The sequence below is a fragment of the Bactrocera neohumeralis genome, chromosome 6 (genome assembly GCF_024586455.1).
Source record: "Bactrocera neohumeralis isolate Rockhampton chromosome 6, APGP_CSIRO_Bneo_wtdbg2-racon-allhic-juicebox.fasta_v2, whole genome shotgun sequence".
Lineage (NCBI taxonomy): Eukaryota > Metazoa > Arthropoda > Insecta > Diptera > Tephritidae > Bactrocera > Bactrocera neohumeralis.
In genome coordinates, this window is record NC_065923.1 from 51,224,660 (window position 1) to 51,250,309 (window position 25,650).

At 33.5% G+C, this 25,650-nt stretch overlaps 7 protein-coding genes across 7 annotated transcripts; 4 read left to right on the forward strand and 3 right to left on the reverse strand.

Moving 5' to 3' along the window:
• Window positions 1–546: 546 nt before the first annotated feature.
• Window positions 547–3,930, forward strand: LOC126763128 (N-acetyltransferase eco). The gene is made up of 4 exons (XM_050480374.1): window positions 547–2,047; window positions 2,107–3,272; window positions 3,332–3,456; window positions 3,519–3,930. Exons 1-4 carry the CDS (start codon window positions 664–666, stop codon window positions 3,718–3,720), a joined length of 2,877 nt encoding a protein of 958 aa, XP_050336331.1. The 5' UTR covers window positions 547–663; the 3' UTR covers window positions 3,721–3,930.
• A 16-nt stretch (window positions 3,931–3,946) lies between these two features.
• LOC126763129 (delta-1-pyrroline-5-carboxylate dehydrogenase, mitochondrial) lies at window positions 3,947–5,756 on the forward strand. The gene has a single exon (XM_050480375.1). The coding sequence runs from the start codon at window positions 3,954–3,956 to the stop codon at window positions 5,589–5,591; it is 1,638 nt and encodes a 545-aa protein (XP_050336332.1). The 5' UTR covers window positions 3,947–3,953; the 3' UTR covers window positions 5,592–5,756.
• A 1,408-nt stretch (window positions 5,757–7,164) lies between these two features.
• On the reverse strand, window positions 7,165–10,069 carry LOC126763131 (RNA-binding protein lark). The gene is made up of 4 exons (XM_050480377.1): window positions 9,902–10,069; window positions 8,769–9,647; window positions 7,694–7,929; window positions 7,165–7,637 (listed from the first exon to the last, which is right to left on the reverse strand). The coding sequence occupies exons 2-4, from the start codon at window positions 9,447–9,449 to the stop codon at window positions 7,538–7,540; spliced, it is 1,017 nt and encodes a 338-aa protein (XP_050336334.1). The 5' UTR covers window positions 9,450–9,647; window positions 9,902–10,069; the 3' UTR covers window positions 7,165–7,537.
• A 3,928-nt stretch (window positions 10,070–13,997) lies between these two features.
• LOC126763134 (uncharacterized) lies at window positions 13,998–15,265 on the forward strand. Its single transcript, XM_050480379.1, has 3 exons — window positions 13,998–14,289; window positions 14,354–14,458; window positions 15,002–15,265. Exons 1-3 carry the CDS (start codon window positions 14,137–14,139, stop codon window positions 15,095–15,097), a joined length of 354 nt encoding a protein of 117 aa, XP_050336336.1. The 5' UTR covers window positions 13,998–14,136; the 3' UTR covers window positions 15,098–15,265.
• On the reverse strand, window positions 15,205–20,253 carry LOC126763127 (UDP-glucose:glycoprotein glucosyltransferase). The gene is made up of 2 exons (XM_050480373.1): window positions 19,815–20,253; window positions 15,205–19,753 (listed from the first exon to the last, which is right to left on the reverse strand). The coding sequence occupies exons 1-2, from the start codon at window positions 20,065–20,067 to the stop codon at window positions 15,339–15,341; spliced, it is 4,668 nt and encodes a 1,555-aa protein (XP_050336330.1). The 5' UTR covers window positions 20,068–20,253; the 3' UTR covers window positions 15,205–15,338.
• A 1,411-nt stretch (window positions 20,254–21,664) lies between these two features.
• LOC126763130 (cell cycle checkpoint control protein RAD9A) lies at window positions 21,665–24,395 on the forward strand. The gene is made up of 6 exons (XM_050480376.1): window positions 21,665–21,828; window positions 21,881–22,107; window positions 23,143–23,294; window positions 23,344–23,505; window positions 23,570–23,704; window positions 23,764–24,395. The coding sequence occupies exons 1-6, from the start codon at window positions 21,795–21,797 to the stop codon at window positions 24,362–24,364; spliced, it is 1,311 nt and encodes a 436-aa protein (XP_050336333.1). The 5' UTR covers window positions 21,665–21,794; the 3' UTR covers window positions 24,365–24,395.
• Window positions 24,383–25,650, reverse strand: LOC126763132 (biogenesis of lysosome-related organelles complex 1 subunit 3). The gene is made up of 5 exons (XM_050480378.1): window positions 25,436–25,650; window positions 25,326–25,377; window positions 25,181–25,270; window positions 25,014–25,123; window positions 24,383–24,537 (listed from the first exon to the last, which is right to left on the reverse strand). Exons 1-5 carry the CDS (start codon window positions 25,484–25,486, stop codon window positions 24,421–24,423), a joined length of 420 nt encoding a protein of 139 aa, XP_050336335.1. The 5' UTR covers window positions 25,487–25,650; the 3' UTR covers window positions 24,383–24,420.

Consider the following 25,650-nt stretch of genomic DNA (forward strand, 5'->3'; position numbering starts at 1 on the left):
ACAGACAAATAACTCAATGCAAGTGGCGAGGTACCAGTTTTCTGTAACGGATAAATAACCAATACAACAATAATCAGTAACGTATCGGCCAGTTTTCTGTAACTCGTAGGTAACCATAACAATAACGAAAGAAACTAATTTCAGTAAAGGTGGCTAACCAAATAAAACGCCAATGAAAAAGACGCCGTTAACCGAACACTAACATATAGTTTTTCAAACTAGTTCGCAAATTATATCGATAACTAGTCAAATAACTTTTACACGTTGTCTTTAGCATTCAAAGTCTTTGCGTTTTTTTATTTAATTATTTTAGGAATAAATTTAATAATTTAAATAACGTTTCACTTTCATGTGTAAACGAACAAAAATAAATTAAAAATAGAGATAAATACCAATAGAGAGTTTCGAAGGAATCTCTTACAAGTAACTTAAGTGATGACGTATCCTATTAGCATTATTAAAGTTGATATAAAAGTGTCTAGTAGCTACTTCATAAAAAAAATCTGTAATCTAAATTATTTATCGATTTATCGGTAACCGTGCTGTTATTGTTTTTAAGTTATAAATATGTCAAACTCAATTGGCGCATTTCTTTTGTGTTGATATTACTGATAAAAAGCAATTTCTTATATTCACATGGTTTTTTTCAATAAATTTGTATAAATGGAAACTCCAAAGAGTTTAAGTAAACCACGTATTACACGCCATCCAACGCCAAGATTATCCGAGAGGAAGAAAAGTTTATTTTCTGATGGTGAAGTTAAAGTGGCGGGAAATATGTTGGAGGGAATTGAATTACTAGAATCTTCAAATACGATTAGAGAAATAAGCTCTATAACAACAAGGAGTAGACGTAATATTGAAAAGCTTTTAGATTCAAATCGTAAATCAAGTGCCATAAGTTTTCTTAACGATGCTCCCACTGACTTTGCGAAATCTATGTGTACGTCACCTTTACGCAGAAGTCTCCGTACCGAATGTGTTAAAAACACATTAAAGAACACCGCTTTAATAATTCCAAGCGATAAGGAAAATGCACCAAATAGTGATCAAGAAGAAGGTTCTGAAGAGCAGCTGCAAAAAATGTTCAAAACCTCAATGAGATTAACCTCTAGTGGTACTCCAGAAGTAGTAAATAAGAGCACTATATTTCGATCCGAACCACAAAAAAGGCATTTTGCAGTAACAGAAGAGAACGTAGAGTTAAGTCCGTACAAAAAAAATCCAAAAATTGCATTAAATGACGAAGCTCCTGCCACAATTTCAACATCAAAATTTTACTCAAGGTCCCGGCCCACAAGCCTATGTGTTGATGTACCAAAAAACTTTCAAGTTAAGATAAAATCGCCACCAATCACTAATAAAAATATTTCCCCGCGAAGCCGTGGTCGTCGGAGTTTTGGACAGATAAATATTAATAAAGGGGTAAAACACAAAATTAGACGACCGATACGATCAGTTATATCGGGAGAAAAAAATATTCGAAATACCCTTTCTTCTGTAGACATTGATTTAATATTAAAAAATTTGCGCAATGAAAATCTAAAAAATCGGATCGCCTCTAAACGAGAGGAGCGTCAAAATATAGAAAAGATACACAATATTTTTCGATCATGCAAAAATCCTATAGAGATGGCCCGGCCCTTGACAGTTATTTCAGGAATAGATGATACGAACAACAATACGTCTGAATATGTTTTGCCGACAAATAAAAACCATCAAGAACTTGAAATGGCTGAAGATATTGATACAGATTTTTCTGACATCGATAGCAATTTTGATGACTATGAAGAGCTTTCAACTGCGGAAGAAATCATTCCTATAATTTCGCATGAATCAGCCACCATTGAAGCTGCTATTATTGAAAATGAGTCCGGAATTGCTACCGCTCCAACAAAACGAAAATTTTTCAAATCTGCTCGCAGTAGCCTTACGCCTAAAGAAATTCATATTACAGATAATATTAGAGCTTCTATTTGCAATGGTAAATTATCTTTGATACAAGAAGAAAAGAAAGTAAAAAGGAGACCAAAAAGAAGACCGTCAAGTAAGTTATCTTTGAAAATTAATTTTATACTCATGTGTGTATTCATATCTAAATTTCAGCAACTTATGATATATCCGATGAACAAGCTACTGTTAAAGCGATTTTAAAGAATTTAGATGACACAGCCTATGGGGATATGGACGAAGATTCTATGAGCACTATGACTAATCAAACTATTAATGAACAAGAAATTCTAGCTAATCATTCGTTGCAAAGTCCTAACACGCAGTTATCCACTGAATTGGATTATTTAGAGTTTCGTAAACGGCTTCCGTACAATACGTCTGATCCTACACTAATAGAGCAACAATATTTGTTACTTGATTTCCTAATAAATAATAATATGTGTACAGAAGAAAACTTTACAATATTCATAGCAGATCCAGATAATCACAAAGAAGAGGCAGCAAAAATTGTTGACCAAGTTTTTGTTTTGGTAAATCAACAAGATTACTTTCGTCAACGTCTACCGTATAATACAGATGATCCAGAAGTGGAAGCGCAGCAACATCGAATGCTGGACTTTCTAGTTGAAAACAATATATGTACAGAGGAAAATTTCGATATTTTCATTTCAAATTACAACCAAAGACGTAAGGAGGCAGATGAAATAATGGAAACAATACGGAAACAAGAAAAAGAAGGAGTCCCATTAAACACTTTACAGGCAGTCGATAATGAAGTGAAAATACCAAACAATATTTCCGAAAACTCCAAAATTTTAGATAAAACGAGGATTGACGCTTCTGTTCAACAAAGTGTTGGCGAAACTCCATTACCTTTAACTCAGTCTATCGATAGAGACAAGGATAAGCTTTTCCCAATATTTGATAAAAACACATGGAAGCCTTTACAACAAATATCTAGACGAGATTTTTCACGAACTTTGAATTTGGATCGGGCGAGTAATCAATACCAAATCGATGCAGGACAAAGAAACTTTGGTGCTCACCAATGCAAACAATGTGGCCTGGTTTATAGTATACATGAAGTAGAGGAAGAAAAATTGCATAACGATTATCATGCATCTTTGCATTTACTGCGTTTTAAGGGTTGGATCGACGAAGATATCGTGGCTATATACCCCGAATGGGGTTCGGATGGTCGTATATTGCGTATCACAGAATCCTCACACACCAGACGACATGAACGTTTAGCCGACATATTGAAAATTGTCGATAAGGAGCTGGGATTCGCCTCCTATGTGATCCCACCAACATTTGTTGTATGCTTTTTAACTACATTATTTTCTTTTACAAGTTAAAGTATTCATTTTAATTACAGGCTTATTTGGCTGTCCGTAAACACCAAATTGTTGGTCTTTGTTTAGTTGTACCTCTTGAAAAAGCTAACAAATATATTAAAATAGAAGAGCTTGACTGTTGCACCGAAGAAGAATTTCCTGCCAAGTATGTATAAAGTAAGATATTTGGTATTTTTCTTTTAAATCAAAACATTTATGCTTAATTAGATGCGGTATATCTCGTATATGGGTTTCTCCATTACATAGGCGATTACATATAGCAACAAAACTAATAAATGCGGTCCAACAAAACACCATATTCGGAGAGGAAATTCCACTGGACATGATAGCATTCAGCGCGCCAACTGCAGCTGGCCGAAAGCTCGCACAGAAAGTAACACAAATAGATAATTTCTTGGTATACCAGTGAAAATAGGCATGGTGAAGGTATAGGTCAGCAACTGGGATCCATAGCCGTAGTTGTATAATTTAATTATGCAGCCTATATTTTCACCATGCATAGAAATATTTTTTAATGAAACTGAGGGTTTTCCGTTATACAAAAATATTTAAGTTTCAATTTTTCGAAATTGCTTTATTTTGTATAAATTTTAATAAATGATCCTTAATTCATACGTTATCAGCTAAAATGTTAAAAGTGAGATGAGTAATATTTTCAGAATTAATTACAATGGTGTCAACTTTTCGTGCAACCGCACCTATTTGAGTTTAGGTTGCAAACGGTATTTTAAACACATGATGAACTACAACCAAAATTCTATGGATAGCAAAGCTCTCTTTGAATCACTAGATAAACTGCAAGAAACTGTCTTCCGCGTGCCCATAAACATCGGCGATAATAGTATTGTTAGCAGCGATGAGCAGCTACAGGTGCATCCTCACAATCATAGACGTACGCTGGTAAAATTTTATTACGCCAACACGCAACAGATTAAACTTGGTATTGAAACAGCATTGTGCAGTAAAAAATATTGGCAAGGTACCAATCTGAAGGAAAGAGCAGAAATCTGGCGAAAATGTGCCGATATCATCGCAGAAGAAGACCGTCATATGCTGAATGCCGCAATTATGTTAGGACAAGCAAAAACACCGAAAGAAGCTGAGAAAGATACTTTCCAGTTAATTGGCTTGTTACGAAAAAGTGCAGACTATATAATGCGCCTATCCAAAATTAATCTTAGCAATAGTAATCCTGAACGAATCAAAACAAAATATTTCCAGCGTCCATTAAACGGATTTGTCACGGCCATTTCACCATTCAATCATAACAACTTTTCTGCTCACCTGGCACTAAGCCCCGCACTTATGGGCAACTGTGTGCTTTGGAAGCCTTCCAGCAATAGTATATATTCTGATTACTTGATTTGGAAAGCTACAAAGAAAGCTGGTTTGCCTCCAGGTGTTCTAAATTTCATACCATGTAATGGCAACTTATTTGTGGACGTAGTTACTAAATCACCTTATTTTGGTGGCCTTAATTTTGCCGGAAGAACGACAAATTTTCATAACATATTTAATGTTACTTATCTACGAATTAAAAATTTCAAAAGTTATCCACGTATGGTGGCCGAATGCAGTACGAAAAACTTCCATTTTGTCCACGAAAGTGCGGATGTGAATGTAGTAGCTGAAGCAACTGCCCAAGCAGCCTTTGAATATTCCGGCCAAAAATGTTCAGCATGTTCGTGCATTTACGTTCCAGAAACGCTATGGATTCAGCTAAAAAAAGAACTATTAGACCAGATAGCCTGTATAAAGGTGGGAGATCCATGTGATTTCACATCAGTAACATCGGCCGTAATCAGCGAACTTGCATATGAGCGCATTATAAAATATATAAAGAGAGCCAGCGATGAGTCAAAATGTCAGATTATATATGGTGGAAATTATTGTAAATCTCATGGATACTTTATAGAACCAACAGTGGTGGTTTGTAACGACCCTTTGGATCCCCTAATGACACAAGATATCTGCGGACCAGTACTAAGTGTCTATCTGTATAGAAATAACGAGTTAGATAAGATCGTAAACTTGTTAATAAAAGAATCAAGATATGCCTATACTGCGTCAGTATTTGCCGAGTCAAAAATTGCCCATAAACTAATTGAGAGATTAAGCTCTGTATCAAATAACTTTTATATCAATGAAAGTTGTATAGGAAATATTATGGGACACCCTAAATTCAGTGGAAGCCGTCTTTCCGGCACTAATGATCACAAAAGCTCAAAATTTTATTTTATGCGTTGGGCATGTCAACAATTAATTGAAGAGGCTACATGAAGTAATTTAAATTGTATTTATTTTTTGTCCAATTTTTTTGTTTCGTAATTCGAACGAGCACGTTTATTAACTAATTCTATGAACAAAATACTAAAAATAAAGACATATGTATGCATATATCATCTTATTGATTACACGTTTCTGTGTAACCACAAATTTTATATAGAGTATGTCAAAAATTACATCGTCCAACATAAGACATTCAACTGAAAACTAAATGTTCCAACGTTGTATAATCTCACCTATAAATCGATGATGTTATATGTTATTCTTGGAAAATCATCATAAAAGTTTTTAAATAAAATAAAAAACAAGAAAAACTATAATATCCCTTACAGGTTCAAGTTTTCTTACCAGATCTTGATTTTGATCAGTTAGTTTGTGTGACAGCTACATACATATGTATGTATGTATACACTATGGTAGTCCGATCTGATTTCTTTGAGCAAATAAAAACTTTTCCTTACAAGAAGTTGATTTCGATTGCTTGGTTTGTATGGAATTTATTTGCTATTGTAGTCCAATATCGGCGGTTCCGACAAAGCAGCTTTTTGGGGAGAAAAGAACTTCCGACAAGCTATCAGATCGATATCCGCAAAACTGAGGAACTACTTCGCGTGTAAATAAACAAACAGACGGACATGGCTAAACCGATTCAGCTCGCCATCATTTATACATAATAATATATGTATGTACATACATAAGTATGTATGTATGTAAATACATAAGTATGTATGTATGTAAATACATAAGTATGTATGTATGTAAATACATAAGTATGTATGATTATTTAAAAAAAACAGAACTGCACTGTCTGTCTTCTTTGTTGCTTTTAGCTGCAGTTTTAGGGACATTTTTTGCAGTGCTTTTCAAAAAATTTTTAAAGTGCCATTAATTTTCAGTGCCACTGAAAAAGGTACAAATATTCAAGTGAAGCTCATAAAAGCGTTTTAAAAATATAATAAATTTTGTTTGTTCACTAACTGTTCCGTTTTCTAGTAGGTATGTTTTAGTTGACCAAAATTTTTCTTTTGAAAGTTCGAAACTTGTTCCAAAAAAAAAAAAAAAGAGTTGATTAAAAACAACACCAACACAACTCTGCATTCGAAGACTAGTTAGAAACATCGTGTACTCACGTGGAGTTTCGATTGATCATTGAATTAGACACAATTTACGTTTTTTTGTCTTGTGTGGAAAAGGCCATATATTTTGTGAAACAAAATTACGAAATTTGAAAATTGCTTTTGAGCAATATAAGAAGCAAAAATGTGCTTGTTCCATTTTAGCTGTGAATAGTATGTCGGTCATAAATCGAGGAATAATAAGTTATGTACAGAAAATTAAAAATAATAATTTAGGTGAATGATGCAATTGAGTCATTCCGGTGGCGTAGAACAGGCTGTTGTGTGCATTTTAGATGAATCACAGTTTACATTCATTGTCCAAACCGAAACGGTGTGACAGAGACAGAATAGTAAATATTCATCGGGTACTTACCGATTACAAAAACAATATTAAATAATTTGTCTTAAAAATTATTGGTCAAAACACTTCATATACCGTACGCTGAAAGTTGTTTGGAAATTTTAGTGTCTTTATTGATGTAGCCAGAAATAGTACCATATTTTTAGAATTGTTGGTGTTATTTTATAAATTACTACTATTGAGTTTTAGCTCCATGTATTTAATGCGTTGTAAGTTGTTTACAATGCAATCAATCAGAAAACTAGTAACATAATTTTGTTTTTTAAATTGTAAATGTATACAATTATTGTTTTTTCTTTTGAAAATCAGTAAATTGATTTAAATATAGAAAAAATTAAATAAATGATTAATAATTAATAGTACATCTAAAAATGAATTGTCATTTGACTGTGCACTGTATGCATTTATCCTTCACACAAACTGCCGCTCATATAAGTCATGTGGCCGAAGTAAAGTTCATCTCAGTACGGTGCATAGCGGCGACCAGGCGGCGATGGTCCGCGCATTCCTCTGGAGGAAATCATTCTATCATCGAATGAATCCCGACTGAAATCTTCATAGCTGTAAATGGAAAAAATTTGTAAATTGCCTACCTTACTATTAAAAGTTTAACATACCCATAGCGACTAAGCCCATTGCTGCTTCGAGGTGGTGGAGACCGACGACTAAACATTGAATCGTAACCACGGGACAAGCTGCTACCTCTTATGCTGCCACTAAGTGGCGGGGGGAGAGGCATAGGTTCCCGACGAGATAGGGGTGGAGGAGGGAAATCACGCATTCTGGAGCTTTGGTAACGTCTCTCGAATAAATCGCGAGTATCTTCAAACCTACGATCATAGTAATCATAATCCTGAAAAAGCAACGATCGTCAGTGATTTAATTAAAATATGATATTCCACGACGTGCTGTTAAACGCACCTTTCACATACAGATACATACATATATAATTACTTTGTAGACATATTTATAACGGAAGAATAAAACAAGACAATTCAAACAATTAAAAATAACTTTTGGAATGGGATAAATTTCGAAATTGTTTTCAAACAATGCATTTCCTATCTTTATTTATAAACTTTAATCTGATATATGAAAAATTAACGCTATTTCGTTGTGTGTCCCCAGAAATTTGGCAGTTATTCCTGCAAATTTCAGTTCAAAAAATTGAGATTCAATTTCTGTTTGAAAAACAAATTTCAAAATTGAAAAAAGATTCATCAAAAGCGTTAATTAGACTAAATTTGAGTTAAAACTACCACCACGAAGATTATCATCGGGGTATATCATTCGCATACTTATTATGTATTTAGTTAAGCGTTCATAATAAGCTTTGATATTTATTCAAGGGATTCAATGCGAGCGAAGCCGCGTGAAAAGCTACTACATATGTATATATACAAATATTTGTATAGATAAATTGTACCCATTCAACCGAGAATTATTCTAGTACATCTCTTCCCATAGCGACTTTGATATATAGTGATAATAAATAAACAATATTAAATTATCCCTATAAAATATTCAAATATATATCGAAGAAAAATACTTTATTGGGAGTCTAGAGTTTAAAAGCAAGAAACGAATTAATTTTGATGATATCTACTATTTTTAAGAAATATTTAATACTGTTACAAAAATATGTATGTTGGTCAATAGCGTACTTAATATTATTATTAATACAAAATTTACCCTAAAGCCATCCATGATCCTGTCACGTAAGAATGGTGGTGGTGGTGGTGGTGGAGGATACGGATCACGACCGTACATTCGGTCTCTATAGCCGCCGGCACTTAAACCGCGATCACCGCCGTATAATCGTGGACATTCTTTAGACCAATGGCCGGAACGACCGCAACGATAGCACTGCTCCGGATCACCCATGCCAGGCTTAGGGCGTACACGGCTAGTAGAAACTTGAACTTTAAGTGGCTGACCGTCGACGACGCGACCATTCAACTCCTTGATAACATCTTGCACGTCACCAATGCAATCCAAGTGAACGAAACCGTAGTTACGAACGATGTCACACTCGACGACGGTTCCATACTTTTGAAATAATTCGCGCACTTCGGGTGCTCGCGTTTTATCCGTTAAATTTCCCACGAAGATTTTCGTTGTTGGCGTATTCGGAGCGCGACGGCTTTTTGCCGCTTCCACTTTTATAGCATTGTCGTTCAAAATATACGAGTTCAAATTTTGGATAGCGTCGCGTCCCTGCTGTTCCGTTTCCATATGAACAAAGCCATAATTTTTCACGACATCACATTCCACAACGGTACCGTATTTCTCAAATAGTGGTCGCAGTTCAGTAGCCTGCGTCTTTTCATCAAGATTCCCTATAAATAATTTGAAAGTGCCTGCTCCGGGCATTTCAACGGATGTTCGTTTGTAACTTACGATTTGGTGTTGAAAATTATCTGCTCCTTGTAAAAGGAGAACTAAACGAAAAAGTTGATTTTTTTATCTGGTCTGACCGGTACGATGCGGGCGCGGCGAATCTGAGCTTTCGATAAAACAGCAACAAGCGATAGTTGACGGAACGGATGCGTTTTAATTATCCCCGAAATTCTACATTATTAAATCAAACAGGTTTTGTATTATTTGAAATGACCGATAAACAGTACTTTTAATAAATTCTTAATATTAAAACCAAACCATTATGGGATTTGACTTAGAAGGAAACGTTAAAACACGAGACGTGACAAACTTCTTATAACACGAAGATAAACGCTAATAATTACTGCACACGTTGGATACTCAAAGATGGCGGCTAAATTTCAGTGTACACATACGTAGACTAGTATAATTTAAATTTGACTTACCTCAAACTTAATAATATAAGTATATTTCAGAAAAAGAGATACGAAGTAAACTTCAATTTAAATTATAAAACCCGCAAACACTATAACCATAAAATAATTTTCCCAGCGAAAATTTTCTTCTGGACAATGCTGTACAGACCATTCGGGTTTTTTAAAGCAACTATCGATAAACGCAAACTTATTATCGCGCATTTCGACTAGCAATAGATTTTTTCGAAGCAACTTCTATTGCTCAACTATCGCTAACGGGGACTGCATATTGCCTATGTTTGGCAATATTTTGCCAACAACTTTCTATAAAATAAATGTAGCGGCAACATGTACACCATTTCCATTTACTTTATCATTGCCAATACCTGACGAATCAGCTGTTTAATTTGATCGCCAACTAGCCCAAAATTTGAATGAAAAAATTTGTTTCAAGACGGCATTCAAGTTCGAAAAGTGAGAGAGTGTAGTAGGAAAGTGTGAGTGTATTGCACCTTCAAGAATGATGGAATACAAAATTACTAAATATGTTATCATGTTGTCACGTAATTTTTTGAGTTTAGAAAAAGAAGCAATTGTACAACGACACAACAACAAAACGCGTGAAGAAAAATATTTGCTATGGCTGTAAAATATTTCAGATCAAAACCAATATTTGTTTTCTTGCTATGACACGTAAAATTAATTGCAACCCTGTGTCAGCTGTCATTTTACATAAAGACATCTTTTGCCGTTAAATTGTTGAGGAAGGTAAATTTTAAATTTATTTTAGAATTTTTATTTATATTATTAAGATTTGTCACAGTTTCTTGTCAAGAACGAATGCAGAAGGTGCGCAAATTCACAATAGACCTTTACAATAAATTGACCGAATACAATTCTCTCATGGCTTTCATATTTTGATATAGAATTTTTGCATTTGGTGCCATCGTGCAATCTTGCAAAAGCAAGAGAATCCCCTTTATGTTATCGAGATAGATATATACATATATATATATATCTATAAATCAGGATGACGAGAAAAGTTGAAATCCATCCATCCATCCAATAAACATTTTTCATCAACCAGGGAATTGTGTGGATATGTAATATACAAAATATGTTTAAAGGTCAGCATAACGATATCTTTGACTTGTTTGGCCCAATAAACAAGTTTCGATAATTACGAAAATTTCAAAAAAGTTGTTAATATTATACCTATTAAGTAAAAATTATTTCTATATGTTATTTGTTTAAATTTTAATTTAATAAATTAATGAACTATTTGAAAATACATACATAAGTATATCTTCAGATTCATCTTTTTTTTCAATAAAGTTTTTAAAATTTATTTCTTGCAAATGTACATTCTATATATTAGGGCAATTCACAATCTGGTGCAAATGGTCTTGCATATTTGCAATTGCAAATTCGCTGTACATTGTGTTAGTGTAACACTAGTTTAACCAGATTGTGAATTGCCTTATGTCCAAATAGATCATACATTCATACATATGTGCATCTGCAAATACATGTGTATATAATGGAAGGCATACACACAACAATTAGTTGGTTGATTGAGTTGGGCTAGAAATTGCCCTTGTCGCTACATACGACACAACTTTTAATACAATTTTTAGGTCAACTTCATTTTGAATATTCACTTCGTTGCTTAAACATGAGTTCGGAAGTTGTTGCTTTGCTTATTATATATGACGCGCTCTCTTCGACAGCCGAAATAAAATAGCGAAATCGTTTGAAATCGCACGACCAACCCAAACACGATCAACTAATACAACCAACTTGACAAAATATCAAAAAACTTTGATTTTCATCCAATCAGTTGGTACAACTCATACAACTGCCCCATATACGTAACAATCAGTTGTACAATTCGATGAAATTGGTACAATAATTGGTGCGTGTATGCTTCCATAACGTTAATATGATAGAAGACGTAATAAATTAATTTTCTATTAATAAAAAATATATTACAAAAATATTTATTTGGGAATTTATTATGTAAAAATCAAATAGAATTGATAAATATGCAAGTCCAAATTGACTGTAAATATTACTTCGCGTGCATTCATACAAATTAGCAAAATTATATTCATATCAATAAATATGATTGCATATAAACCTATAAAAATAGAAGCCAAAAGCTCAAAAATGAAAGGAATTATCCAAAAATCGTAAATATATATTTTGCACTTCTTAACCAATATATGCAAAAATTGTTAAAAAGATATTAATATTCCACATTTGTGTAAAAAAATATAATTCCTCCAATTTTTCTTCATTAGAAAATCTATCACGCATATGTGACAAGACATTTTTATTTTCTGCTTAACCTCTTCCATTTTTCTCGTTTCGTGCACGTTCCTCTATTTGTAAACAGTCGTCTTTTACTTATTTCTGCTAAATAGCAGCGAATATGGTGAATTCCCGGTTGAAGTTTTTCGGCTCTGTTAGCCGTCCAATCGAGCATCATACAAAATTCAATTTACACCTTCTCTATGTTTTATGTTCTCTGTGTAAACAATGTTAAATTTTCATGGGGTGAATTCCATTGTGGTGAGGTGAGTTCCCCAGTTGAAATTTTTAAATGTTCGTTATCGAACCTGCACTCTATGTTTTTAAGTTGTCTAGTTTTTATGTTCTATGATTAGACATCAATTGCTAAACTTATACAGTGTTACTTTACGTACACATTTTGCATGTTTTCGTGGGAAAAACTGGTTTTCGCATGAAAACTTCTGTTTTCGTCCATGTAAAATCTGTCAAACGAAAACACAGTTTTCGCTGAAAACTACTTGAAAACTTACATTCCACTCATTCTAAACGGTGCCTGCTCTAGTTTAATCAATTTTATTGAAAGACATATTTTGCCGGCCCTATATTGTCACTTGATATTTGTTTACATTCCATATACAAATACAGCTGTCAGTTGATATTGTCATATTAGGGGGATTCCCTTGCTCTTGCAAAACCCTTGCACGGTGCACGAATTGCATAATTTTCCTCTTGGTACAACGGCACAACATCAAACACACGCAGAAAATTATTTGCAATGGCTGTAAAATATGTTAGACCAAAACCCATGTTTATTTTCGTGCCGTCATTTATCTGCAATGGGTACTCTCTTGCATATTTCGGTAAAGGATTTTTGCATTTTCGTGCAATCTCGCAAGAGCAAGAGAATTCCCCTATTGATAGTTGTCAGTGAAAACTCATCGAAAACACACATTGTCGGTCCGAACGACTTAGATTCCACAACCCACAAATGTGTTTTCAAAATGTTTTCAATGTCGGTCCGAACATAGCATTAGCATTATAATGCTAGCAATACTGATTTTTATAAATCTTAAATTGATAATAAAAATTCTGAAAGATATTACATTACTCATTACACTGCAATGAATTTTGTATTGACGTCATAACCAGTCGGTTGCCTTATTTTTATTCTATTACAATATATGGTAACACAAATTTTTTGCTTGTTTGCAACCATTTTCTTATTGAATAAATGGATTTCAACTAAAGTTTAATATGGAATTAAAGTTATTTTTACACTATTTAATATAAAATAAATAATTAGAAACGAATTAGTCAAGTGTTAGTGGATATAAAAGTTAAAAATATAAGTGTAAAATTAATTATAAATCGGAGAAACACGCGTTTTAAACAGTTGAATTTTTGAACTTTAAATGCAAATATCTCAAAAACCTTAAGTCAGCGGCAACTATATATAAATAATTTATTGATCTGGAGAACCTCCTCTATCCGACCATGCTTATATTATTCCCGAAATCCTGGGATGGTATTCTAAAGCCGACCCAAACTCTGCAATTCGTGCACCGTTCAAGGGTTTTGCAAGAGCAAGAGAATCCCCCTAATATTTACTACTTTATACATATATTGACCGTTTTTAAATATTTTATTGAGAATTAATACTACAAAGCATCACATCACATAACTTTTACATGTCGCGTTTTTTAATTTTTCCTTGGTTTACATTTTATTTAGTGAACTTGAACGGAGGTAACAAATCTCTCTGTCCACATATATTTTTGGTAGGATTTCAATCTGGCCATTCTAGTTTTTCCAATTGTTAAACGTCAAACCTAACCTATCCAGTGAATTGTCAAGGTCGGAGAAGTGGTTTTCGCTCTTAATTTGAAGTGTCAGAGAATTGGGTATCTCTTATCTCTGCTTTAAACACTTCAAAATTCCAAGAAATCTACGTGGATGTAAACAGCTCATGTATGGGTTCAGTCATTTCATCTTTACCAAGAAAGCCTCCACTAAGTGTGAATATGAGCAGCCCTCAAGCAGATATGGTTCGCGACATAATCGCAAACAATAAGGTTGTTATATTTTCTAAAAGCTACTGTCCTTATTGTACAATGGCCAAAGAGGTTCGTAGAACTTAATTAATGTTATCTTTATTTACGATTAATACTCATCTCTAAATAAATGTAGCAATTTCGCAAACTTTCTGTAGCCGCACATGTTGTTGAACTAGATAGTCGTAATGATACTGAAGAAATTCAAAACATCCTTGGAGAGATAACGGGCGGTAGAACCGTAAGTTGGGTTTCATTAAACAATCAATTATAGCTATGAATAACCTTTTTTTCTTTGAGTTTTAAAGTATAGATATAAGTTGATTGTTATACCTTACTGTATTGAATTCGAGTGACTCATATAGTCACTATAAGTTATATATGTATATACAACTCTTCCATTTGCGGGGAGTAAGGGATGAAGTTGTATGCAATAAATAAAAAAGGTATTGCTAGTAGTTTCAAATGTAACCATATCGAAGCTACGAAACAACGAAAAAAAATTTTTTTTTTTTAGAAATTTATTACATATAAATTACATATATTAACTAAATTCTCATTAGTAAAATACTGACAACCACAGTTTAATTAAACTAAGCAAATATTTACGTTATATTTGTTGTTATTTGTTATTAGCTTAATTACACAAGAAGTTAATTTTACGTCTGCGTTTTATAATAAGAATTTGGCCAGAAATAGTTACCTACATAATTTTTTTTTGTTTAATTTGTTACATATTTTCGCTATAAACAATAAAAAAATATAACACAATTTTTTTTTTCAGGTGCCAAGGGTCTTTATTAATGGAAAATTTATAGGGGGCGGCACAGATGTTAAAAAAATGTACGAGCAGGGAACTCTTCAAAAGTACTTTGCTTAATAATGGCGATTGCAAATACATGAAATTGTTTGATAACATTTTTTTGAAATTAGGTAAAAATGTATTGTATTGTAAATTATACCTTTTGAACTATGTAAATTAAACCATTGTTTTTATATTATTTATATTTAATTACTCTAAACGAAATAAAGGTATATAAAAAACTTATACGGAACATTTATGATCAAAATATGTTAATATTTATGACCACTACAATCACAGGACAGAGCGGGAATGAAAATTACAGTTCTTCGTGTTTCAGGTTTTTGTCATCATTATTTTCATTACTTGATTGCGGGCTTCCGTTGGTTGCGCTAGCCTGGGCGTAATGATCATTATTTTCATGATCCTCGATTTTCATCATTAAATTTTTAATTTCAACATCATAATCCTTCCATTCGGGTACTATACGTTGAGCTGCTGTCAGTTTAGCTTCTTTGGTCATTGGATTATTACATAAATCAATCACTTTTGCTTTCTTAAAAGAGCTGTCGCTGCACCATGTTTGACACCATAACCATTCATCAGGCAATGATTTGATGGCGACCTGATGTATCATGTTATTTGGTAAGTCCTGATCTAAGTTTGCAAGACTATTTGGATCCTGGCTCAAAGCCTGATATTGACCACGTAATCGATCACCGGCTGCAATTTTGCGGAATCGTTTAAGGTCAACTACATACAAAGCCGAGATATGGTATCGTCTGCCCATAAGATGACTACGCCAATAGCCTTGCTTCCAAAAACGGAAACCTTCCATTTCCTTTCGAGAATCACAGAAGGGTGTGTAGGCGTATGGTGCTCCTCCTAAATCCATATCATAAAGTTCTTTAATATCTGTACGTACAATGGCATCTGCATCCACGAAAATTATCTTGCGAACATTAAGGGGGAATAGAACATCCAGGAAAAGTATTTTATATCCCCAAATCGTGCGTTGTTTTTCTGTTTGTTGATGAAGCCACCGTGGCCACTTATATTGAACAAGTTCGTATTGAAAACCATATTCTCTCGCCATATGAGGAAGGAAGTCTGTAAATTGTGGAGATAAGTAATTTTTCAGGAACCAGAACTTAACAGGTGATTTCGTATGCTTTAACACAGATAGCATCATAATGCGCAACAGACGTTCATATAAATGACCGGAAGCAACGGAAAAAATGTTTATTGTTTCGGAGTCCTCTGCACCATGTTTACCCGATGCGGTGGGTGAAGATCCGCCTCCAAACGAACTAGCAATAGAATTCCAAATACCTGATTTTGAATCATCTTCGTCGTCACCCAGCAAATCTGCATTCTGTTTACCCGGTTTTTTCGCAACTCTAAGTTTTATCACATGAGATCGCAGAGAATTAATCACGACTTTTGTTAATTGATTTTGATGTATTGTATTGGGACCTTCTGCATGGCCAATATCATAAATATCAGCAGATTTTCCTTCGCGTAGGCGCAGTTCCCAAACACCAGGATTAGCTTTAAGCTGGAAATAGCCAAGGTTAGCCATTACAATGGTATCAACAATAGCAGGAGATTTGTGTGTTCCCAACGTGACTTGGAGACCACGAGGAGGCGCACCAGAATTCGAATCGAAACAATGACCTTCTAATAACAAATACTCCAATTCATATTCGCTATGGACAGGCCCACCAATTTCGCTTAACTTAATATTATCTAAGTCATATACAGAATGCACAGCCTCTACAAGCCAATTTTCCGGCACCTGTAAATTTTGAGTAAGTAACGAGTTAACAGGTAAACCTGTGAACTTTGATATAGGACCTTCTGCTAACTTGCCGTTGGTTTGAAATTGTACCTCCGGTTCCACAACATACCGATAAAAGTTCTTTACAGGCATATCACTGTGTTGTCCGACAGGTGTTAAATATATGTTCATTTCACAGTTGAGAATATTTCGCAATAAAATAAGAATTGGAGCGAGTTTCTGTGCACTTCTCGAAGCAGGATCAACAACAGCAGAAATATCAAAATGTGGCATCAGTGGCTGTTTAGGTGCTAAGGAGACCACTGAATTAAGTTTCTTAATATCATCAGGTATCTTAAAACGAGTCTTTGATTGTCTGGGCACAAGGCTGGCATATAACTTGAGCACAGTATCACTGTTAATTACAGTATCATCAGTAGTATCTGCCTCATTTTCGACACTTTGTTTTAGTATTTTTCGAATTTTATCGGCATATTGAAAAGCATTAAATCTATCAATCAGCCCAAAGTCTTCGACATTAAACTTTTCACCTTTTGATAACGGTCCGAAGATCTTTCCATTTCCAACTACTAAACGGAGAGACTTTGGCAATCCGAAAATGCGTTGCACATAAACTCGCAACATTTTCATATGCAACTCAGTTGATGAAAGTATTTCGTTGACAGCATTTGGAATTTCACTTATCGAGTTGGGATTGTTGAGCCATTTCAAAACTAAGTCCGTAGCTTCGACGGGGGGAAGTGTTTGTGTAGCAGCCCATGCTAAGCGATTTAAATTATTTTTATTTGATATAGATGAACCTTCAACATTGGGCAAAAAGCCGATTCGTACACTACTTCCAGACTTAAGATAATTAAGTGCATTCGCTAACAGTTCGCGTCCTTCCGGCTGTTCGATATCAGCAATAATCCAAATGGTTAAGAAGTTTAATTCGTAATTACCTATGCGTTCAGTAGCATGTTTAGCTCCGAAATATTTTATATTGGACAATAAAGTAGCCGTCATATCGCGATTTGAAAGCTGAGCTAAATCTTGAATATTCGTTAAGTCCTTATATTCGATTCCCGAAAAATCAAGGAATTTAGACGTATCTGTATTGAGAATACGTTGATTTAATCGTGGCATAACATGATCTTGATTCATTAGATAATCTATAACTGAGTCAGTGTCTGTTAGATCTCCTTTATAAACCGCTTTCTGAAAAGTGCTGGTCTGTTGGATGATTTCCGAAAAAATCGCCTCTTCAAATTCACTATCAGAAGTTAATAAATTTTGTTGCATTGGTACGCCATTCAATAACGCCTGAGGAGAATTGGCAAATCCTAAACGTTCAATAAATTCTTGCGACAATTGTTTTCCATAATCGTAGTCTGAGTCTTCGCCCAAAATATCATCAATTTTGCCTCCAGATAAACTACTAAACGTTTTTTTAAATTGACTACGAATATGTGTATGTCGCACCTTTTCTGTGGCATCCGCAGCTGCAAAGACATCTGTTAAAAAACTTAAAGCTGCCCGACCATCCTTATTTTGAGTTACATAATTGTATGCACATATAATTGAATTATAATCTTTAGCAGTATTTTTTTCAGCACTACGGATATCGAATACTAGACCAAGTCTTACTGGCGCTTGATGAATGACAAAACTCTCTGCTAATTTTATCAGATTTCTACTAGCAGGATTTAATGGATCAACTACCAAAACTAAGTTGAAAATATTTTTACGTATGTTTCTTAACATTCCTGGAAAGGCTGGTCTCAATAAATCCATTACGCTTGATGGCCAACGACGATACTGTGCGTCAGTCTCTATGTCATTTATCCACATTACTGCTGTGTCTCTGATATCGATAGCGAATTCTTTGCTAGATGCTCCAGAAAGATCTAAAGCGAGAAGAGCAGCTGCCAGAGGGCCTCGTATATTGTTCTTATGTAAACTCTCGAGCACATGTACTTCGGCTCGCACTGTTTCAACAATAGCGCCAAGATCCATTGTATCAGCATCAAAAAATAAACCATTGATGAATAGTGCTCCATCTGGGGGAATTATGTTTAAACTACGTCCAAACACTTCAATATTGTGTTTAATTTCAGTTCGCAAGGCATCTGATATTTTATGATGAAGTAGTGTATGTGCTTGCATTGGAAAATTGTGAGCTATAAATTGCAGTACCTGCAACGACTCATCGCCTTGCACTTCAGTAATTGCCCGTGTTGCTTGCAATCCCAAATCTTGAAACTCCCATGCTTTCAGTTGGGTGATTTCTTCATTTCCCTTTAAAAGATTATAACGGAATTGGTCTAAAGAGGCGGATAAAGTTGGAAACCTATTCTTTAGTACTTTGAAGTCGAAACCTTTTATTTCAGTTTCGTCATCGGTACCATTCTTGAATGTGTCATCGTGTGTCTTAGGCGCATCATCCTGACTCTTGTATTCAGTAGACTTAAGATGAAGCTCCACACCATAGCCAGAAAGTCGTACAGGATTATTATTAGTATTATTTACTAGATAATGTCGAACAATGTAACGTATATTTCCAGAACGGGCTTCTTTTGACAATATTTTGTGATAAGCAGAGAAACTGTTAGATGCAAAATCTCCATGCAGAATAACTGTTCGTGAATTATTTTCTGACCCTGGATAAACATGGTCAAAACTGTATGAAACAAGCTCTTCCAAATCCTCTTTCTGAGAGTTGAGTTTTTCTCTTAACTCATCAATATTACATATTACTTCAGTATCAATTTGAACGAAGGTATCTTGATTACACTTAGATTTTGAATAAATATCATTCGATATTTGTAAATGCGTTTGTATTCGAGGAGTCAAACTGTGCAACGACACTACGAGTTTAAGCAATGGTAACTGAAGTACATTAAGTCTGTTACGTGCAATATTAATCGCTGCCAAATATTGGTTCGACTCAGAAGCTAAAATTATAGAGATAAAAAACAAAATTAAATGCATAATAAATTGTAACTAATATTTTACCATATTCTTTAATTGGTTTCTGTTGTGTCACAATTTCATTCACATAATCCCAAAATAAAGCCGGATTTTCATCTGCTAAATACTCTGCAATTTCCAAATACAAAGGTGTTTGTTGCCATTTTGCATTAATTAGCGTGGTAACCGAATAACTTTGGGAAGGAGAACTTGGAAGGTCAGACGCGATATTCCCTGTAACTGTCGTAAAAATTATATATACAAAGATCAGTGTCCGGTACACAACTTCTTTTAACATTTTCTCTTTGTTCTTAAGACCTGCTACACTTCATAATAAGTTGAAAACCAAAGCTTGCGTTTACAAAACTACAAGATAGTACAATAAAACGAAGTATTTCTTGAAAGTACTTCTATATTTAATTAAATCTAAACCCCAATCGTAAAGCCGGGTACAATATATTCACGAGAAGTTAAAAACTGATGTGGCATTAAAAAGCCTTGCCACAATAAAGAAACTTCATATAATTTTAATAAATGACAATTAGGGTAGTTCTTCATATGTTTTGTATTTAAAATTTAGAATAGCATCCCCGGATTTCGGGAATAATATGGATATCACTGGAAAGGTGACGTTCTCCAGATCACGAAAATATATATATTTAGTTGCCGCTTATAGTTTTAAAGATATTTGCATTTAAAGTTGAAAAATTTACAACTTTTACGTTGATAATTTGTGTAATGTGAATAACTATTATGCACTTTTCACTTACTAACACTTCACTATAACGTTTCTGTATATTAATTTTTTTAATATTTGTTGTAAATAAAACTTAAATTAATCTATAAACTTTTAAATAAATCCACATTCTACACTTTTATCAGTTTTTTTACCGAAGAAATCTTTATTTTAAAAATTACATTTTACACTCGTAGTGAACATCATGTGTGTGCTAAAAATTACGACGAAATGAAGCGCTGCCATGTGATAATAAGGAAATTCGTTGAAATTCCTTTTTTCCCAAAAATTCCTCTATCCATTCATATGGATATGTTCTTTATTTAATTTAATAAACAAATAAGTAATATTATATTATATATAAAGCGCGGCCGAAGGCCGCCAACGCAGAAAGGAGAACTTCGCGAAAGTACTTCATTCACATAAATCACATATACATATGTAGAAAGTATTTTTTTATAGTTAATATAGAAAAAAGAATTACGCGATAAACCAAACAAAGAAAAATTGTTAAAAATCCTACATATTTGCTGTTTAAGATGTGGCAAGGCTCGTTTTCCTCATAAATGTAAGCAATCTAACCTTTTCAACGATGAGTGTGCTAAGTGATTTTTAAATTAATAAATTTTGGTAAAATATAGCAAAATAAAAGTGAAATGTGAACTTATTTCAATGTTTAGGGTGTATATTTAAATATACAGAGTGAAAAACGTGAAAAAATTTAGTGAAACATAGAGAAATACCATGTGTTATTAGTGCAAATTTTTGAACTTTTAATCGTGAATATTTTAAAAAACAAAGGTTATTTTTATACTATTTTTGGATATTTCTTCTCTGGAGAACCTCCCCTATCCGCACATACCCCATTTATACGGAAATTCGGTTTTTTTACCCCTCCGCCGAAGTAATCGGAATCGTGCCCGATTTCGCATTGTGAGGTTTGCAATTACCATCACAAATTTGTTAGGTAATTTTCAATCAATCCAACAAGGTAATTGTGAGCAATTTGCGAGCTTTTGAAATCACCTCAGCATACGAAAAACCTCAAATATCATAAAGACCCTGCAATAGCGAAGGTGGTGATTTTTGTGAGGCCACGAGAATAGGGCTGTTAATTTTGTATTTCCTCATTGTTAGGCTTGCGAGGTGTGTCGCTTTCATTACATTATATACAATCGGAAAAACAAATAATTGATAGAGCTAGAACTATCGATTAGTTGTGAAGTTTTGGGCAATTATATTTACAAGAACCTTATTAGAGCAAAAAGTGTTGACAATTGTGTTTACAAATGAAAAGTACCTTAGATGGCGGAAATACAAAAGGTTTTAACTTAACTTTGGATGTACTTCATCTAACCATGTGTATTTTCTCTAGTTTTTGCTAAAGCAGTGCAATCACTTTCAAAGTTCGGAGGCGACTTATTCATTGAAGCTAATATTGGTGGAATGCAGCTTCGCACTCTGAATCCAACTAAATCTGCTGTTGGAACATATCGTTTTAGCAGAAGCTTCTTCGATTGTTACGAGGTCGACCAAAATGAAGAAAGTTTTTGTAAACTTGATATGAGGGCTTGTCTCACCGTGTTTAGAAATACAAAACAGGTATACATACATATATATTAGAACTAATTTTAAAGGAAAGATGTGAGAAACATTCTTTTTACATAAGCATAAATATAGCTGATGTGGTTGTTGTTGTAACGGTTACATAATCCCCGTTAAGATGGTAATGATTAGATAAGTTGTCATTGATGTCATCCAACGGTAGGTCCAGGAAACGTACTGTTTCGTCGGCCCGAAGGGAGAAGGGTGTCAGATGTGTAGGGTTAGCAGAGTATGCAAAGGGGTGGCCCGTTCTCACGACAGTTGGGTCCACGTAACCGGAACGGACCCGGATTTTTATCTGGACAAAGACTGTCAACTCCACAGAATTCTGTCGCTACAAAAACAACAACAATAACAGGTAGCTAGTGTCATGCGGGGACTCATTACAATCTGGACATACATATGTTTGTTTATGAATAGACAAGGTTTATTCTGGAAAAGTAGGAGTTTAACATGCTACAGTATTCAGAACAAAGATATGCAAGGGATAAATGTAGGTGTCATTCTCTGTTGTTAAATTTTAGGGACGAAAATTACATAAAATCAAAATATGTATTGTAGGAATAATAAAAAAATAATTTAATCTAATGTGCATACATTTTGTCATTACCCAATTGTTTTCAATTAATTCATAATTATTCCAACCCTACAATTTTAATAATTAAAATTTTTTAATAGATCGAACAGGAACAGACAGGCAAGAATTGTAAAAAATTATATTTTGTTATAAAGTTTATAAATTTAATAAAGCGGATATTTTAATATTATGTTATCTCGCGAGTACCAAATTTTGATTGAAAAATATACATATGTATATATTCAATTGTAGTTTCAGTGCGAAAAAATTGGGGATTAGAAAGCGTATTCACAAATCAATAAATCTTCATGAATAGTGAATCAGGCAAAATCAAAGGTTGTATGTTGAATTATTTGTATGAATGAGTTAATATACACATATTCATAAAGTGTTAATTTTATATGTAATTTATCGTATTATAGAGTATACATAAATATATATTCTTTAAAATGTAGGTTGAACGGTGTGATATGGCTCTCTTAAACGACAGAACAAAGTTTCAGATACAATTAAAATGCCAACATGAAACTTTGAAGAATACGTTTATTTCAGTTGATGACGAAGAAAATATTACCGCAGAAATGGCACCAGAAAACAACTGCAACACGTAAGTTAAAGTAAAAATTAAAAAGTAATAAAATTATTTTTTATTGTAGTATTTGTGGTTCACATAAAATATTCACTGAAATATCCAATAACTTTAATCCAGCGGAAGAAGAAATTACTTTGGAAGCACAAGAGAAGAAAGTAAATGTTAAGAACTATGTTGAAGGATCGAGAGTTAATGAAAAATTTATGAGGTCTCAATTGCAATTGAAGTAATTATATAATATGTACTGTCTCCATAAATAATATTACCATATATTTTCAATGTATATATAGCGCCGATGAGTTCGAAAAGTACAAAATTGAAAAAGAAACGTGCATAACATTTTGTTTAAAAGAGTTAAGAGCGTTTCTTATGTTTGCTGAGGCCTTAAATGAAAGCTTGTGTTTGCAATTCGATGGAGCCGGAAGGTATGTTATTTCATTGGACTATTAATACCAAAGTGCGTACTAATAATTACATTTTTTAGTCCAGTTTTTGTGGGTATATCCCATAGAGATGAAATTAGTTGCATACTTATCATGTCTACCTTATCACCAGAAGAGGTAAGTTTTTATGACAATTGTCAAGAAAGTGAAGTCCAAGAATGCACAACTTCAAAAGCAAGCCAAAAGCGGAAACTAAAAACATCGAAGGTACCTCATCAATCTAAAAACATTAGAAGAGTTATGGACCAGAAGTGCATTGCTGAGGATACGACCCTCAGCAATAGTTCATCATTATTTGGATTTGTAAACAATAGTAGTGCACGGAATTACCCGTCGTCTGTTGCTGTCCCTCGTAATCTTAATACATCTGCCTCGACATCTAGCGTCGATGAGATTAGTCTTTTAACGCCAACATTATCTGGAGAAATAAACCGAATGCACATGTTTGATAAGAATGTTGATCCCGTTGTCAGCAAAGTTGTACATAACGGAGATAACGACGATTGCATTCCTGAATCACCAAAGCGCGAAGGGAGAACTAATTTGCGATCTATATTTTCTCGTTGTTTTCAATCAACATATGTGCCAGTGGAACCTTCAACGAGTGGACAAATATTTGCACTTGATTCGGACACAGAATAATAAAAATAAAATTCCATATTTAAAATATCGATTAATATTTTTTTATTTATGAAAGCTTAGTGTTTGATATCCGGTACAAAATTGCTTGTAAAAATATCTTTATGTTTTTCATGCAGTTGCTTCATACTGACCTGAGAATTTTTCAAAGAGCATAAAACTGACTGCATAGTTACCTAAAATTAAAAAAAAAATGTTTTATATATCATAAGAAATATAGTGTCTAACACACATTTATGTAGCTATTTAAGAAAGATGCAATTTTTTATTTGCCCTTGTAGACAAGATTGCAAGTATCTTGTCAAAAACCGAACACGTAAAAAATTTGTTTTAATATATTTCTCACAAAAGATTCAATTCCAAAACTAGCATTTGGATAAAATTAAAAAGAAAAGCTGCAACGCTTCATTAAATTTAATAACTCTTTGTTAAAACTATTAAAGAAGTACTCACTATCACTACATTATTCTCATATACATACATACATATCGGAATCTAGTTATTATTATAAACATATTTATCTTTTCTTGTTAGTTAATTAAAAATATTTTATGGTTGGACTAAAAACTTCGCACCAGATAAAAATTAAAGTAGCTTATTTTTTTTTTTTTAATTTTAAATGTTATTTTAAAAAAATATATTTTTTTTTTACCTGTGATTTTATGAGATGTTGATCAATATTTAGCAAATGTTTAGACGCATTTGTTATAAAATTCTTTACAAACATAGACATTCCCTTGTAAATTGCAATGTTATTATCGACTAAAAAGAATGTTGGAAGTTGAAAATTGGGTAAAGTTTAGTTTTTGGAATTAATACTTAATTTTCGTTGCAGCAAATTATTTTTGTAGCGAGATTCTGTTATAACGTTATCATTTCCCAATGTTGGTAACTTTTTTTCGAACAAATCTACAGAAAAATATGTATATTTGATTTTGGTCAAATGTTGTATTTATTGTGTTACCTTCATCTGACTCAGTAGCTTCACCAGGAACTTCGGATGCGAATATTTTGATCTGACGATAAATTTAAGAAATTATAATTTCAATTAAAATGTGCAAACAAATCTTTTACATGAGTTTCTTCATCGGATTCGGAAGCTTCTCCTCGTACTAATTCTGTCATTTGTAACACTTCACTATCAGCTCAAATCCAAATTTTTCATCTACAATTTTAATACAAACCAATAAACTTTTATGACCAATTCACATTCCATCAGACATTTGTTTTGACAGAAAAGTTCAATGTACGCTTTTGTATGAGTACGTTCACATAAAAAGTTGATGACG

What these genes read in the sequence shown, in the direction of transcription:
- LOC126763128 (XM_050480374.1), top strand. Translation starts at nt 664, where the DNA reads ATGGAAACTCCAAAGAGTTTAAGTAAACCACGTATTACACGCCATCCA. An exon ending in ACCAAAAAGAAGACCGTCAA is followed by an intron (nt 2,048 to 2,106) that starts GTAAGTTATCTT and finishes TCTAAATTTCAG; the next exon opens with CAACTTATGATATATCCGAT. An exon ending in GAAGAAGAATTTCCTGCCAA is followed by an intron (nt 3,457 to 3,518) that starts GTATGTATAAAG and finishes ATGCTTAATTAG; the next exon opens with ATGCGGTATATCTCGTATAT.
- LOC126763129 (XM_050480375.1), top strand. Translation starts at nt 3,954, where the DNA reads ATGAGTAATATTTTCAGAATTAATTACAATGGTGTCAACTTTTCGTGC.
- LOC126763131 (XM_050480377.1), bottom strand. Translation starts at nt 9,449, where the DNA reads ATGCCCGGAGCAGGCACTTTCAAATTATTTATAGGGAATCTTGATGAA. An exon ending in GGATCATGGATGGCTTTAGG is followed by an intron (nt 7,930 to 8,768) that starts GTAAATTTTGTA and finishes TTGCTTTTTCAG; the next exon opens with GATTATGATTACTATGATCG. An exon ending in AATGGGCTTAGTCGCTATGG is followed by an intron (nt 7,638 to 7,693) that starts GTATGTTAAACT and finishes TTCCATTTACAG; the next exon opens with CTATGAAGATTTCAGTCGGG.
- LOC126763134 (XM_050480379.1), top strand. Translation starts at nt 14,137, where the DNA reads ATGGGTTCAGTCATTTCATCTTTACCAAGAAAGCCTCCACTAAGTGTG. An exon ending in ATTGTACAATGGCCAAAGAG is followed by an intron (nt 14,290 to 14,353) that starts GTTCGTAGAACT and finishes AAATAAATGTAG; the next exon opens with CAATTTCGCAAACTTTCTGT. An exon ending in AGATAACGGGCGGTAGAACC is followed by an intron (nt 14,459 to 15,001) that starts GTAAGTTGGGTT and finishes TTTTTTTTTCAG; the next exon opens with GTGCCAAGGGTCTTTATTAA.
- LOC126763127 (XM_050480373.1), bottom strand. Translation starts at nt 20,067, where the DNA reads ATGTTAAAAGAAGTTGTGTACCGGACACTGATCTTTGTATATATAATT. An exon ending in GAAACCAATTAAAGAATATG is followed by an intron (nt 19,754 to 19,814) that starts GTAAAATATTAG and finishes CTATAATTTTAG; the next exon opens with CTTCTGAGTCGAACCAATAT.
- LOC126763130 (XM_050480376.1), top strand. Translation starts at nt 21,795, where the DNA reads ATGAAAAGTACCTTAGATGGCGGAAATACAAAAG. An exon ending in CCAGAAAACAACTGCAACAC is followed by an intron (nt 23,295 to 23,343) that starts GTAAGTTAAAGT and finishes TTTTTATTGTAG; the next exon opens with TATTTGTGGTTCACATAAAA. An exon ending in CAATTCGATGGAGCCGGAAG is followed by an intron (nt 23,705 to 23,763) that starts GTATGTTATTTC and finishes TACATTTTTTAG; the next exon opens with TCCAGTTTTTGTGGGTATAT.
- LOC126763132 (XM_050480378.1), bottom strand. Translation starts at nt 25,486, where the DNA reads ATGACAGAATTAGTACGAGGAGAAGCTTCCGAATCCGATGAAGAAACT. An exon ending in AGCTACTGAGTCAGATGAAG is followed by an intron (nt 25,271 to 25,325) that starts GTAACACAATAA and finishes ATTTTTCTGTAG; the next exon opens with ATTTGTTCGAAAAAAAGTTA. An exon ending in TTTGCTGCAACGAAAATTAA is followed by an intron (nt 25,124 to 25,180) that starts GTATTAATTCCA and finishes CATTCTTTTTAG; the next exon opens with TCGATAATAACATTGCAATT.